Here is a 16,448-nt window from a genome sequence, read left to right on the forward strand (position 1 = left end):
AATCCATAACTGTTAAACATCTAAAAAGTAATCTGTGCTCAAACAAAGCTCGGCCAGGTCGGTCCCCTTTTTAACTTGGAAGTCAATGAGCCCCTATCCCCAAATCTACCCAAGTTTTCCATACTGAATGGTGATAAGTAAAATACTAGAGTATGATAAAGGTTGATGTCTTTGTCTGGTTCTGCTGCTACTACTGCTGTTGAGGACCATTCTCCCCCCAGGGATCCATAGCCAGTCAGCAATTACCTGGCAGGCACAGAGCATCCTGGGACAGTAATTTTCATCTCTGCAGACATACCAGTTGGAGGCAGTACTTGAGTGGATGTGTGTGTGAAATAAGGATGGTCATTTAGGCTCACAATCTCTGGATGCCTTATCTTAGTTTCTCCCCCACCATCCCTCTAGAGTAAAAAGACCACTGCACTGTGAGTGGGAGACATTCTGGCCCTGTTGCTGAATACCTGGTAATCACGAGTGAGTCATTTAATGGCTGTGAACTCCTATTTCCTCGTCTGTAATCTAAGAGTTGGACTAGATTGTTGTAAGATCTCTTCACATGCTGAAATCCTATGATTCAAAAAAATAGCAGACTGCATCAATAAAAGCAAAGGGAAAGAAGTGGAAGGTCTAGTGGACCGCAGAGCTTAAGAGGGAGAGATAATGGCAAACCTGCCATGTGAAAGCTGGACTGAACACCAAGTTCATTACTTTAACTTTCAATTCTATTTCTGGGGGCTAAATTGATCATTTAAAAATTGTAAGGGAATCATGGTCCCCAGTAACTGAACTAAAAATGACGAGATTCTGTATATAATTCTATATATTATGATGGTGATTGTGAATGATAAATTATAACTCAAAAAAGAAAGACTGTAAAGAAAGGCTCTTGTGGGATCAGAAAAATAATTCATTTTAGTCCTACCTGGTGTGAGACATGGTCATATATTTTCAGAGTTACATAGGTAAATCCCTAAAGAACTTTCTGGAAATATAAATAATACTAATATTACCTAGCTCTTGTTTACCACCTTATATTTTTCAAAGTGCTCCCTTAGGCATTAGTCCATTTGATCATGACAATTTCTCCCCAGCAGTCTAGAAAATGCCCTGTGATATACCAAGCCAAATTCTAGAGGGTGGCAGGGAACCCCTCTGGGGCATGTGCCAACTATCTTCAGGGGCAGAGACCTTAAAATGCAATCGCTTCCAACCTCAGATTAGCCTCAGTCATGTCAAGGGGACTCACAAAATTCTCAAACCCAATTTCTCTATCTGGTCCCTGCTACACTTGCCATCTCCATCCTGACACATAAACTCCCTCCTCTACCATGCTCCCCTCTCTTTTCTTACTTCCTTCCCACAGTTACTTTAAAAGTTACCTAGAAGAATTGTTAAACTGTTAGGGAAATGAAAGTAACAACAGTAGTACTGTTAAAGTACTGGAAGGACATATGCTGCTTTAGACCTTTATCTTTCACCAGATGAACCTCCTTTGGACTTGAGTACCTAGCACATCCTTTCCCATGCTTCTTGCAAAGGGAGAGAAATGGAAGGCTTCCTGGACCACAGAGCCTAAGAGGGAGAGATAATAGCAAAGCTGCCACGTAAAAGCCAGACTGGACACCAAATTCATTATTATGACTTGGTGTCCAAGTTCATTACTTTAACCTTCTATTCCATTTCTGGGCTAAACTGATTATTTAAAAATTATAAAGGAACCATGGTCCTGTCCTTCTTGCCTCAAAGCCTTGGCTCAAGCATCAGCTATCCACTCTGTGAAACCTTCTTGGTTTCCTGAAGTGAGCTGAACACTCCCTTTTCCTCTTGAGGTCAGAGCATCCCATCTCCTGGAGGACTCCTTTTATATCAACTGCCATTGGTTTTATGTTTTTCTTCCAACTGGACTGGACTCTTCTGAGAGCAGAGGCCGCATCTGTTTCATTTTTGTGCTCCTAGTACTTAGGCACAGAGTAGGTGCTCAATGACATATAACGTTGAATTGAAATGTATGTCATACAATAGTTTAGAAGGTACTACAGAATCAAACCAACATGAGGTTAGTGCTTTCAAACAACACACGAATCACAAACCTATCTGGCCAAATACAGATATCTCAATTGAAGTATTAACAAGTAATTTATCTTTAATGAAGAATTTCACATTTCTAAGCTACCCACACTTTGGGGATGATTTCTCTTCTATTTCTGCTCTATTTTAAGGATATACTAGGAACCCACCTCCTGTTTCTGGCATAGGCTAAGCAAATAAAATAATGAGACTTCTTGATAAGTATGCAATAGATATGGAGAATAATTTGACACTGGCAATTCAAAAATTCCTAGGAAGAAGTAAATGTGTATAAGTGAACATCTTCATGTCACTCAAATTTCGTCTCTGCATTTTTATGGAATATAAATCTGATTTTATGCTTGAAATATTAGGATATTTTAAATGTCTATATCCTAAATAGTGAGAACAAAAGTAAAATTAATTAAAACATATAGACTAGACATCTGTTTAGAAAAAAAATTGCATGCATATTGCCCCTTTAAACTCTTGCAAATTAAAGCTGAGTACCTAAAGTTTGGGGTGATTACTCATTGCTATTTTTTCCTTGATTAAAGACCTCACACACAAAAAACTATATATTTAAAAATTTACTTAAATCCTTGATGTTCCAAACTTCAAAAAGTTTATGCAACATAGGATAGATTCTAATACTTCTTTTCAAAGAGTGCACACTTTTTAGGTATTTTGCAATTCCAGGCGTGATCAGCAAACATAAATAAGAAAATGAGGCCGGGCGCGGTGGCTCAAGCCTGTAATCCCAGCACTTTGGGAGGCCGAGACGGGCGGATCTGGAGGTCAGGAGATCGAGACCATCCTGGCTAACACGGTGAAACCCCGTCTCTACTAAAAAAATACAAAAAAAAAACTAGCCCGGAGAGGTGGCGGGCGCCTGTAGTCCCAGCTACTCGGGAGGCTGAGGCAGGAGAATGGCGTGAACCCGGGAGGCGGAGCTTGCAGTGAGCTGAGATCCGGCCACTGCACTCCAGCCTGGGTGACAGAGCGAGACTCCGTCTCAAAAAAAAAAGAAAATGATATCTGTGGTCTAAATTTAACATTGAATACAAGACATTAGTAAACAATCAACATTAGAATTAGTAACAATATATTAGTCAAAGGCTTTTAAAACACAAATAAAATTAAGTGTAAAAACTCAAGTACTTCAACATTAGCATTTGAAAAGTGTTTAATGTTTTTAAATAGTTTTAAGAACATACGCTTTCTACTCTATTCTGAAACACATACTCTATCCAGAGCACAATTTATTACTGCAAAATAAATGAATGTTTAAAAGACAGTCTGTCAATTGAAAAAAACAAAACACATTAAAATAGCACGTTTCCAAGCCAAGTTAAACAAAATATTTTCTCCTTGACAAGCTGCTTACATTTAAATGAAAACAAGGCAAATCTGGTCAATAATATGGATTGCATATAATAAAAAGGACCTTAGATCATGTTAATACAAGGATCAGAAAGCAGTAACTTCAATTAAAACTACCCAATTATTTAGCAAACTTTCAGATGCAGCAAATAAATTAATCAGTTTTAAATGAAAGTCCTCAGATAAGTAGCTTTTTGACCTATGAGTAAGTCTCACTAGCAGCAGTTACAGCAAAGCAAGAATCTGCTGAAGCAAGGCAAAGCTCCCAAATCAAACATGTTATTGGTAATCAAAAAGCATTTGCAAAACGTATTTCCTTGGTTAATAGCAGGAGGTTCTGTAGCAAATGCCACCTACAGCTCCTCTCACACTTTGATATGTAGTGTATACGGGTTGAACACACATTTCTCTTACCCAAGAATGACAGAAGTATCTTGGTTTTAACAACAGGGTATTTTCATTTCTGAACTATCCTGTAGAAGGTGCCAGTCGTTATATCATTAAGAATGCATATATTTCGCTTATTATCTACCTATGTTTACCTAGTATTGGGATTTAAGAATGCCTCTTTGAGACAAGCAATATGTCATCATTTCGTTCAGCTAACAGGCCTGACAGCCCTGTCTCCTTGAGTTAAGAAAAGTAAATCTCTATTTTGTACACTGGTGGCAAAAGCTGGCAGAATAAATGAGAATTAGCCAATTGGTAGTAAAAGTTTCTGATCCCAAAGATTCAGACTTTCCTTTGATCCTAGTCCTAATTATTCTGTTTGGCCAGATGATGGTATTTTTTTTCCAATAAAAGTGATCTTCTCCGCATACTGCAATAATTTATTTGAATGCCATTCTTATGTGTTTTTAACAAATAACATCACTATTCACTATTTCTCTCATCTTTTTGATCCTTTTTTACTACTTATCATCTTATTTGAAACAGATTTTTAACAGATAAACTTGATCGTTACAAGAATATCTTGCTTGCATTTTATTCAAATAATTCTTAAAAACAGCTTAAAAAGCCGTTTGGAATAACATCAAGCTTGCCATCAATCAAACGAAAAAATTCCGCTGGCGGTTGTATAAACATCAGATCAAGTCTGATGTCTTCAAGGATTTCAGAGTGAACCATAAAAAACTCCATTAACTTCTGACAAAGAATGCAAATTAATCACAACATGGGGTGAAATGAAATTAAAGGCTCTTTTCTAATCAATGACAAGGCAGGATGAAATATTTGTTACTCTCTCTGCACTCAGACTGCCTAGGATGTTTGCACTTCCCTTGCAAAGCCCCAAATGTAAGGTGTGAGTACAGATTCACCCACAGTCGCTGTTGAGCGCCCTCCTCCCCGCAGAGCTATCTGCTTACAAGTCGTGGAGATTCACAAAACACACTAATCATCCGAATCTCAGGTGCATCCAATTTGTTATTCACACTCTCCCATGCCAGTGAAAAGCCTGGCGCAGACAGATGCACCAGGAACCCTAAATGACAGTTTTGGCCTCCGGAAGTACGATCACTACAGCAAAATCTAGTACAGCCTCCAGGTGAAATGTCTGGAGCTCCATATGGAGCAGGGAAAATTAACAACAAGATGAAAATCACTGCAGCAGCGGGGAGTCAGAATTTTTGAAAAAAAAAAATGAAATTTAAAGATGAAGAAAGAGAAGTAATAAATTAATGGGGTGTGAAAACATTCAAAGCTTTACAATACCAGGGGCACTATTTGCTCAGATTTTTTCCCTTTTTTTAACTTCAGGTCATTTTGATGTAATTTATTAACCAAGATCAGGAATTGCAGCCAAAAGAAGAACAGTATTTTTATACATGCAAAAGTACTTTAAATACATTTGTGTCTGTATTATCTTCACTTTCCTGTGGCATCTTGCTTGCCAAATTTCCCAATGCCAGAGCTGATGCATCCCCTGAGAAGTCTCCTTAATGGATTTGCTATCATCCTAATGCAGGGCACTGTTGTAAAGTTTGAATGAAGGATGACAATTTTTAGCAGGCAATCCTTTTCATTTCTCCTAAATTATGGTGTCATTAAACAAACCATTGCCCACCATTATGTTTTTTAAGTCAACTGAATTTGGATCTACATGATTAACTATAGGCAGCTCCAGTCCTTGTCTAGACCTTCACATCTTTCCAGATTACTATTAAAGCTAAAATGTTCCAGAAATTGAGAAACTGCAAGATATTTTAAAATGCAATTTTTCATTATCCTATTGCAGAATATGCTTCATAAACACCCATAATTTAATGGCACTGGGGTCAGTGAGGGCTCTGGGGCCCTCTGGATCTCCCATTATTCTGCTAAATACATGGTAAGAAAAGCAAAAGGGATCTGGGGAATGGTCTTGTCACCATGCACAATGGCACAACCTTCCAGTGCTCAGCATTTCTCATCTATACAAGAGGCCTCCCTAGGGCAGAGAGGGCAAACTATAAGGGTTGTAAGGCAGAGTGGAAAGGAGAACAGAGGGGTATGAATAGCCAAATGAATTAAGAAGTTAAGGAGCCAGTGAGTTGCCTTATTTGTCTGCAAGTCCTAGACCTAACTGTACCCATTCTTGCCCAAGGCAAGGAACTTTGCCTCTCTGAGCCTGAGTTGGCTCACCTAGAGGCTGGAAATAAGTCCCTGCAGGTAGAATGTACAGCCTGAGTCAGGTAACAGCCTGAGACTGGAACCCTATGTGGGAAAGGTACTAGATGAAGCCAAGACACCATTGGTTTTCCTGTTATTGGCAGTAGTAATAAGACTGTGCTCCTTATCTTTTTTTTCTTTAGAACCCTAAACCGCATGCCAATGAAGTTATGCAATCCTAAGGCCTAAAGGAAACTAAAATAGTGCTTTCAAATAACAAACACCTGACCCACAAAACAATGAAACTCATATAGAATGGCTATCTCAACAAAAACCTGGCCCTTTAACCTTTATGTTGCTCCCAGGGCACTGACTGTCCCTAGAGTCTTCCCAACACTCCTCCCTCTGCACCCTCACTGGGTACACACTGTGTCACCAGCAGGACGACGGGCTGCTAATGACGCTGTCAACAGCACTAATGCTGAGCTGGGGGAAAGACGAGTCTTGAAGCCAGCCCCTCCTCCCCGCTTTACCCTCTGCTCATTTTATACTCTGCTCCAATTGTGACTGGCATGTTGCTAAGAACATCCTTTTACAACCTATGGTTAATAGTTGGGAAATTGTTTTGTGCTGCAGCCCAACATTTGATCCAGACGGGTGGCCCTTTGTACTTTTCAGAGTGGTTTCATATCCATAGTTTCATTTGATCAACCTACTGATAGGAGAGGTAGGCAGAACCCTCATTTTAGAGACGACGAAAGTGACACCTCAGAGTTACAAAGCAACAATTAAGACCTGCGGTGAGACTGTGGTAGCACCTAATTCTAATTCTAATCTTCTGACTTGTGGTCCAGGGCTCCTTCCAATAGGCCACTCCTCTCAATTTGCCACTAGTGAAGACAGCTCAGGTCTGGTGCCCTGATTAGACTTTGGGTTCACAGCAGCGATTCCCTGGCACTGTCCCTAGTCCTAGGAACAATCAAATCAATGTGATCTTAAGGATATATGAAAGGCTTTCATGTGTTCTAGGATAAGACTAGTGAGTGACACTTAGGATGAGACAGTTCTCAGCTTGATAAATAGAACATTGCTTTGACCCTGTGGATGCTTTGTAAGATAGTGAGTTTCTTGTCACTGGAAGTGTTTAAGCAGTGTGGATGTTTGCTTTTCAGAGACACTGTACAGAAGTTTGATTTGATGATGTCTAAGACCCCTTCCAACTCTAAGAGTCTACGATTCACTCCTGCCTACTCCACTTGGGATTCAAAGAAACCAAACCAGCCATAGTTTTAACAGTGAGCAAATCAGCCATTCTGTTTGTCCAATTTATGAGGGGAGGCTCTTTCACAGAGTGGTAGGAGTTCAAATAACATAATGTGGGCCAAAGAGGAGGTGTTATTCCATAACTCAGCCTCTGTGACTCTATAAAAATACACATTTTTCTTTATGTGTTTTTTTTTGAGGACATAAGGGAGGGGTTGGAAAGGCACTTATAAAGTATCCTTTCCCAATCTTCAGCTTATAGTACAAAGCCTTTAAAATAAATGCCAACTCCACCAAAAGTCATTAGTGGTTCTAGCAACGACACACTCAAACTTCTGTTGAAAGACTTGGGAAATAGGCCTAATGGCATCAAAGCTGCTTCTATTATTTCAGAGAGAAGTACCAATTTGGTGACAACATTCTATCATGATTCAAGGAATACAGTTGTTTCCCACCCCCACTCTGGCATAAAGGTTGTTGCTAACTTAGGGAATTCAGCATAGTATTAGAATTTTCCAACTTCCACTTCACTGATAAAGATATATTTAGATATTCAGGAAAACCATACTGCAAAGGTAAATAGCCTCTTCTCAACTTTGACCACAGACTTCATGTGCTTCAATAGTCAAATATGATGGCAATTCATTTCTTAGACTCATCACCCATCAAATCTCACTGATTAATTACTCTAGACATTAGGAATCTCAATAATATTGCTACATTCTCAACGTTTGGAATTTTTACTGGATGGCTTAAGTTTTCTACTAAGATTTGTTTGAGAAATATATTGTATAGGGTTTGTGTGTTCATTTTCAAAATTTTAGGGGATTTCACAAATTGGCCAAACTGAATTGTTTAGAAATTACTGACAGAACAAGAAGCTTACCAAGATAAATATTCTAATGAGCTATAAATCCTGAAAATGTGATTTTAATTTGATGGGCTACCAAGAGCTAAGCAGCAAGGCTATATACACTAAAATCTCACTAAATGCCAGCATTCATGCCAAGCAACTGCATTTTAGATTTTTTCTATAAGGAAAATATTACATTTACACAAAAAAGTCTATGAATTTGAAAAGTGAGACTAACACTCTTGAACCTAACAACTTGGACAATTTCTTTTCCACTTATCTGATGGCTTTAACTGTGAAAGCAAAAGAATACGAAAGAGACATTTCATTGAGTAAAGGGTCTTTAAATGTCCACATTGGTACCAGGAGAATTTGCTTAAAACTGCTTATAAAGATGGTAGAGAGAATGAGCCCCATTCTATTATTCAATAACCATGTTTGTGATGCATCTGCATAATCTAACCATGCATAAATTAGTATGTGTAATACAACACTTATTTGCATAATAATAGCAAGTTAATAGATGCTTAAAGAGCAGAGACCAACACCACCTTTAAATCAGACATGCCTCCAGGCACTTTGGCCTGTACAGACCAAGATGCCAGAAAAACAGTGAACATCAACCAGAGGAAAACAGTCAAACCATTCATTTTTCATCCCTCTAGACATTTCACTTATTTCCCCCACACACTGGGGAATCATTTTCAAACCACAAAATAGCTTTATATTTTAGTGCTAGTACCCTTCTATAATAAAAATCTTAAAGAAATTTTAATGAAGATTAGAGTCAGCAATGCTAGTATAATGGACTGTTTTGTTTTCTTATAAATGTAGACAGGAAGGAGCAAAATATTTTTAAATAATATGTTCAAAATTATACTCATAAAATTGGGGGCCCATCTATTTGCCTAGCAAAAATAATGACCTAGGTTAGATGCTTTCACCCTTTGTCTTAATCTTTTAACTCAAAAAATTTTAAGTGAGTTTAAGAGCTTAAAAAGCGTATCAAGAAAAGGCTGGCTCTCTCCTCCATCCTCAAAATGAGTACATGGTATTGGACCAGGAAAAAAAATAATCCCGAATGTCACACAAAGGAAAAGCACAATGATCACTTTCAACCTTTAACAAAGAAGAAAAAATCCAGGAGTTTAAAAAATCAAAAATCAATAGAGATTTCTAAACGACTCCTTAAGATACCACTTTTCAATTTAACAGGACAGATTTATTTGTATGTGACTCAAATGTTCACAATTGCTCCCTGCACCTTCATACATAGGAATGAATGTCACAGTGGCAAACGGCAGTAATGAACAATCTTACCTGAGGATATGGAAACCTCCCAAGAGCAAGCTGGGAAAGGAAATAATATTTGTCTAGTTATAGATTTGCATGCAGGGCAGATCTCCTTAAGACAGACATGTACTAAATTTCAGAACTGCATCCAGCAAATATAAAGAAGTTCACAACCTCAAATGTACAAACTAAATTATTGCTGTAATTACATTAAGAGCTGTATTTAGAATGGACATTTTCAATGGACTATGTTGCATCCCTGATATTTTAATAACAAAACATTATCCTTATGTGGTTTCCCTTAGTAATATTCTCAGTTGTATGGGCATTATCCACATTTACATGTGTGCGACAGTTTCTTCTAGACAGAGATGTAAAAACTCTTTGCTTTTTGTCTTGTAAAATGGGAACATCTAATTGTTACTAACCCACAACATTTTCAGTTACAAGTATAAATGAAGGGTCGTAGGAAATGGGGAATGGACATTATTATAAAATTGAAAACTGCGCCATTATTTTCATCTATTTGTTAAAGTTTTTTCATCCATTTTCTACCTACTAGTAGGAAAAATGGCCATTTCAAGCTTGTGAAGTCAGAACTGTAGGTCTAAGTCTGAAAGCTTCCAATCTAGCTTGATTTGTAAACTGTTCTGTTTTTGAGCCAGTCACTTAATTTTGATCCTTGAATCCTCACCTGTAAAAACAAAATGATCCAACCAGGAATAGGTTTGATATAAAGCAAAAAGACACAAACTGTTTTTTTGAGCCAGAGTCTTGCTCTGTCACCCAGACTGGAGTGCAGTGGCGTGACCTTGGCTTACTGCAACCTCCGCCTCCTGGGTTCAAGCGATTCTCCTGCCTCAGCCTCCCAAGGTAGCTGGGATTACAGGCACGCACCACCATGCCCAGCTAATTTTTGTATTTTTAGTAGAGATGGGGTTTCACCATGTTGGCCAGGCTGGTGTTGAGCTCCTGACCTCAAGTGATCCGCCTGCCTTGGCCTCCCAAAGTGCTGGGACTACAGGGTTAAGTCATTGCACCTGGCCAAAAAGACAAAATTTAACAAACATACAAAACCTATTTAAAGAAAATAGTGGCAAAACTTTGCAATTTTATAACGTGGCCCATCCTCAGTCCTGACATAATTTACATGTATTTGCAACTACTTTCAAAGCAGAATCACAACATCAGGGATTTTAACACTAATGGATCTAAGAGGGCATCAACCCACTTCAAAGGTTAAAACCCAGAGTCCCACTGAAGTAGCTCCCAAATAGTTAATAAGTGGAAGCCTAGGAGCTGACCTTAAGATTTGCAACTTAATCCAGTGTTCCTTCCCGCATATTACACTGCCTTTCTAAATCTTGAGAAGTTCTGCACTTATTTCAAAGACACTGATCCTGCTCAAACATTTCTGAATTCTCCTCAAACATTTCTGAATTCTCCTTTTGTAATTGTTTTAGAATTATTTCAATTAACAGAATACCTATTTCATTTTATTAGTATGCATCTTATCTTGGATTTAAAATTATACCTCTCAGCTTGTTCATCATGTAAATTATTTGTAGACTAAGGTTTGAATAGCCTACGGATATTACCAAAACTCAAAGCAACCTACAAAAACTAAATATTTTGTTGCTTAGACATGAAGATGCTGAAGTTACCAAAGTTCTAAAACCAATATGAACAATAGCCATGTAACAGAAATAAACATTATGACCTTATAAGGTGACTACTTTGAAAAGGTCAACACTCATTTGCACACATGCTTGTGTGTGTATGTGTATATATGTATGTTTTAGAATACCTAGTTTCATTACCTTGTACTCATGTCTTGTCCACAAAATATACACTGATATGTGTATGGATTTTCAAGATATAGGTATACTATCATCATTTCATTTGATTTATATCATTAATCTGTTCCACTGTACATAATAAAAACATCACAAGGTGGGGTGAAAGAAAATTTAGATGTTTGCCAAACTCCCTTTCTAAGTTATGTGTGATTATGTTTGTTGTCTATGTACGAGGAGGGAAAGGGGAGGGACTCAGCTCTCCTGTCCTCTGTCCCGACCCCACCTCCTTGCAATACAGGTTTGTAGGTTTGCCCTACATTTTGAAAATAGTTTGTTTCTGGCCAATCAGAGTGTGCACACTGATTCAGGAGGAATCACTATGGTGGTGGGTGAACGAGGCATTTGCAACAGTCTGCAGTGACTTAACAGGTATAGGTATTGCAGTGATCTGTGGATTATGAGTTTTGCATATTCTTCCATTTGGAGTTAGAAAACCAGCAAGAGGAGAGTCTCACATCTAAAAAAGCTAATAGCTTAATAACCACTACAAAACACTTAGAACATTCTGGCTCAAGACCTTCCACAGGCATTGTGCCATTCACCTGGGTATATGCTCAGCATGTCATTAGGGACCGTGGAAGAATACTGTTCACATGGCTTAAAGACAGAGGAAACTTGCCCAACACACATACAGTCAAGTTCTAAATTAGCTGGCAGGTGCCAACACTGACCATTGGTTCTTGCAATTTAAAGAATTAAGCAATGGTAAACGGACATCTTAAAAGGGAGTGGGATACAGCAAAAAATGTGAATTCTTCCCGATTCAACACAGAGCTTCCAGTTGCATATGGTCATGGTTCTACGGAGAGGCCAGGCTCCAGCCAACTTGGGAAGGTGCATTCATCTACTTGGCCCTCTCTGTCATGATTGTACCAGGTAAAAAGGACGGCTGATGTGATTTGTTTGCTCTGTAAGACAATGCCATGCAAGACAACAGAGAGAAAATTTAGTGCACTTTGGTCAGCTGGGAGCCTCTCTGTACCAGTCTGCTTGGGAACACATGCCAGTGCTTGAACTGGTGAACTCATCATTCATGGATCTGGTTTTGCTTTCAGTGTTATTTCCTGACATCTCATGGAACCTCAGTCCTACCTTTTAACTACGTTCCTGGGAGGACTGCTTGTAAGACATCTTGCAGGTCTGACCTCTTTAGAGTCAGAAGGCAGAGAATGGTTCTTTGATCTTAACTAGTAGGTACTGTTGCAATTGCAGCATGGTGACAATCACTTCCTCTCTTATAGAGTGTCACCACTGGGCTGTTGAAAGACTTGGGAATCCATGCCAGTGAAAACAGGCAAGAGCACTATTAGGTTGGCACTAAAAGCAGTCATTTTAAGGCCCCAGGAGAGGACCCCTGCCTTCTATGTATGCCTCTATGCTTCTAGGTCTAATGCAGCTACAGTGTTTATGTTCCACACTATTTGTCTTACAGAAAAGTACAAGGAAACATATAGCCAGGCTCTAGAACTCTTTTTATCATGTTCTATTGGGAGGAGGTAAAAAAGAAAACGGTTTCTTAGTAGATATGGCTGCATGAAAAACGAGTTCTCTACAAAAATGAGAGGGGTGTGGTGGCACGTGTCTTGCAGTCCCAGCTACTTGGGAGGCTAGGGTGGGAGGATCACCTCAACCCGGGGAGGCAGAGACTGCAGTGAGCCTTGACCATGCCATTGCATTCCAGACTGAGCAAGAGTGAGACCCTAACTCAAAAAAAAAAAAAAAAAAAAAAAAAGAACGAGTTCTCCATGAGGCTGTCAAAAGTCAAAATAAACATGGGACCCTTATGGGGAAGAAGAAGCACATATGCTCCAAGTGAATATTTCACATACAGGCAGACCTGGGGCCATTCTGTATCTTTTACTCCTACTGGTCTATTAATCTACTTGCATTTCCCCAGTTTTTATTGTCAAGGTATTATAAATTAGGAAACTTACAAAAGAGAGTATGTAATCTTCTCTGAAATGGCCTGCAGATATGTCACTGTACTAAATGTGTTTCAGATTTAATGAAGCTTTAATGTCCTTTTTAATTTTGCCTGTTTCTGTATCACCAGGGGTCGGGCAAGGCAATCAGCACTCAAGAGGGTGGTTTGGTTTAAAACTAGGAAAAAACTCATTTGCTTATGAGTTGCACTGTATTTTCTTAATTAAATTTACTGAGTAAAATGGTTTAAGTTCAGCCAACCAATGACCTTTGTATGTAGATTTAGATTTATAAATAGGTTAACAGTTAAAGGAAAGAAAAAAAAAAAGAATCACAACAAAGCAAATAGATTAGGGTTAAGCCAATAGAAATCTCTGCTCTCTTTATCATCTTTACAAAAGAAGCATGTAATATAGGCAGCTTAAGTCTAGTTTTTTTAAAAAAAAGTGTACTGAAAAATGTAGACACACATAAGTGCCAGCACTTCATCAAATGAGTCTCATATCCTTTTCATTCCCAGGAGGGGAGCAGCTCACATTGTAAAAGATTTGGAAAAGCTTTATTTATTTGGGGCCAGGGGGTGGAGGTAGAGATAAGGGATTCTATTTAACATTAAATTAAAAAGTACACTTTAATTCCAAATACTTAAGATTTAGCAAACTGCTGAAGACTCTGTTTGTTGTGGGACGTTTATTACGTAAAAGGCTGAAAAAGAATGGTCTGAAGTGTTTACCAGTTGGGGATATACTTAAATAGCAGTAAACAACTAACATCTCACTCTAAAAATAGGACTATTCCTTAGTGTCATCTTATTGACCTTTGACTTGTCCAACCACAGTCTATAAAATGCTCTTCAGTTAGCAGCATTTGAATATGTTGGATTTTATAATTTAAATAACAAATATATTTGTATGTGTGTCTGTGTGTGAAAGAGAGGTCGTAACAATTGCCAAATATATAACACGATAAAGACCTTTGTATTTTAACAAAAAGAAGTTATTTATTGATAAAGCAACAGAATGGCTTTTGTTGATAATAAAAATAATTATTGTCACAGAATCATAAATGGTAAAGAGAAAACAAACATTGTAGCCAGAAAACAAGTGCAGGACACAAATTCAAGACATGTTTTTAGTAATCAAGTCTCCTACTCAGAATTATCAACTATGTTGTGGGAGTAGTTTTAAATTTACAGTTCTATTGAAGAGCACTGGATTTTTTTACTCTTAATTTAGACATATTCTATGTTTCTCGACATAACTACAAATTGAAAATAAGCATTTTCAATATAGCCAGTGATCTAGCTGAAGGACAACTTTATAGTCTGAAATGTTCTAAAATTTGTTCTTAATTACCTTGTGCACATTTTACACAATTAAATTTCCATCTAAGGATTTTGCATTTAGATTGTGCGCTGCAGTTAAACCTTCATTTTATAGAAGTGCAGCAGTCACTTTGGAACACTCAGACACAGGGAAACTTTAAAAAATCAGACTTAACTACTGGATTACATAAAATTCCCTAGGTGAGATTTCATCCCAAGACCAATTTACACAGTCCTAGAGAGAGAGTTTAAATCATCTGGAACTATGCTGGTAAAGAACCATAATAAATATGAAATACCTCAAAATCTACTCTAAGATTTTACTTTTTCGCCCCATGTATCAATTTCACTGTTTTCTTACTGAATGGTTTAAAAACAATCCAAAGGATATAACAGCAATTTACCAGTGTTAAAGTGCTTTGTAGGTTAAACTGACAACAAAGAACACAGAAACACAAAGCGTCTTGAAGTAGGGTTTCAATTAAATGTGGAGGATTTAGTAATGCAGGACCAAAAAAAAAAAGAGTTACAAATTAATTTAATCTTCTGCCTATAGTTTGCAGCTGCACTCCAAAGTGTCTGGGGCTTAAGAACAAAGCCTTGAAAGGCCTCAGAGTGAGGAAAGCTTCAATTTTTAATGTATAACGCCATTAGCTGATAACTTGTGGAATCTGCAACCCCTGTGGAGGGGCATAAGTGCGAGTAACAGAGACTGATGAAGTGACATATTTGTTCATGTCTAGAACTACGAGGAAGAGGATTATTACTAACACCATCAGGCCTAACAGAAACATGCCCTAATAACCTTTGGGACCCTCCACATTATCAGTACTCACTACATCAAATATATTAAAATCAAAATCTAATTCACTTTAATTAAAGACAATTAGTTTGTCTTATTATTATTGTTTAACTTGCATATTATAATACAATGCAAATTAAAGATGGGATAATAAATGTAACAAAAGCATCAAACTGTGTACACTCTTCCATCTACACTTGTGAAATTAGCTTATCACCGGTGTCTATTTAAGGAAATACAAAGACACCATCATTAAAAGTGATGAAGAAATACTTTACCCTCAAGAGAATACAGTGAAATCACACATATTTTTTCCTTATTCAATTTATACTTATTTTCACAAACTCTTTCCTATAAACTCTAAGGATTTCTTCAATGCAAACAGAATTATGGCCCAATGGTGGCACCAGTAGCTTAATTAATTTGCTGAAGATCATACTGTAAGTTGGTGGCAAAGCTTGTTAAGAGCCTAGGAACACTGGGCTCTGCAAATGCTTTGGCAATGGTAAAGGATCCTGTCTGCAAAGACTTCATAGACTTCTAGTGCAGTGGGTGAGCCACAGCAAATAACTCATTATGCCTATACCAAAAGTGCCAAGTACTCTGAGAGCCTGTAAGTAATGTCTTTTTCTTTGTGTAGAAAGAGCCTAAATGTGAGGGTCCCATCAGGAGTGCTCCTTAACGGGTGCCAATATTAAAAACAAAACAAAAAACAACTATTGTCCTCACCAAAGTCCACTGATATAAACTTACTTAAGGAGCCCAAACAGTAGCACAAATAAATCAATCAAGCACTTATCTACCATTCAGACGGTCCCGCATTCTGTCCCAGATTATTAATAATAAGGGAGAAAAGACAGCATTACAGACAAATATTTATTAACAAACCTGCACATCCTGCACAGGTACCCTGAAACTTAAAAAAAACAAAAAACAAATAAATGTTTCTAATAGAGTATGTTAAAAAAAAAAAAAAGAAGAAATGAGCTTATTATAGTAGACACTTAAACAGGGACAGGGCAACAGTAATTCACAAGTACAATATCCTAATGCTATTCCTTTAATTGCTTTATTTGTTTCACTGTTAAAAAT

At 37.8% G+C, this 16,448-nt stretch overlaps 1 protein-coding gene across 10 annotated transcripts in view; it reads right to left on the reverse strand.

Annotated features, from left to right (window-relative positions):
* Positions 1–16,448, reverse strand: part of LOC105488046 (mitogen-activated protein kinase kinase 5) — a 262,603-nt gene that overhangs the window by 71,743 nt on the left and 174,412 nt on the right. For 6 of the 10 annotated variants that reach the window (XM_011751772.3, XM_011751745.3, XM_011751808.3 and 3 more), the window contains exon 17: positions 9,476–9,505. The exons of 3 other annotated variants lie outside the window; for them this stretch is intronic. In XM_011751772.3, coding sequence (XP_011750074.1) covers positions 9,476–9,505 — 30 coding nt within the window. One more of the 10 variants, XM_011751817.3, reaches the window with a different exon arrangement.

The sequence above is a fragment of the Macaca nemestrina genome, chromosome 7 (assembly GCF_043159975.1).
Source record: "Macaca nemestrina isolate mMacNem1 chromosome 7, mMacNem.hap1, whole genome shotgun sequence".
NCBI classification, from domain to species: Eukaryota; Metazoa; Chordata; class Mammalia; order Primates; family Cercopithecidae; genus Macaca; species Macaca nemestrina.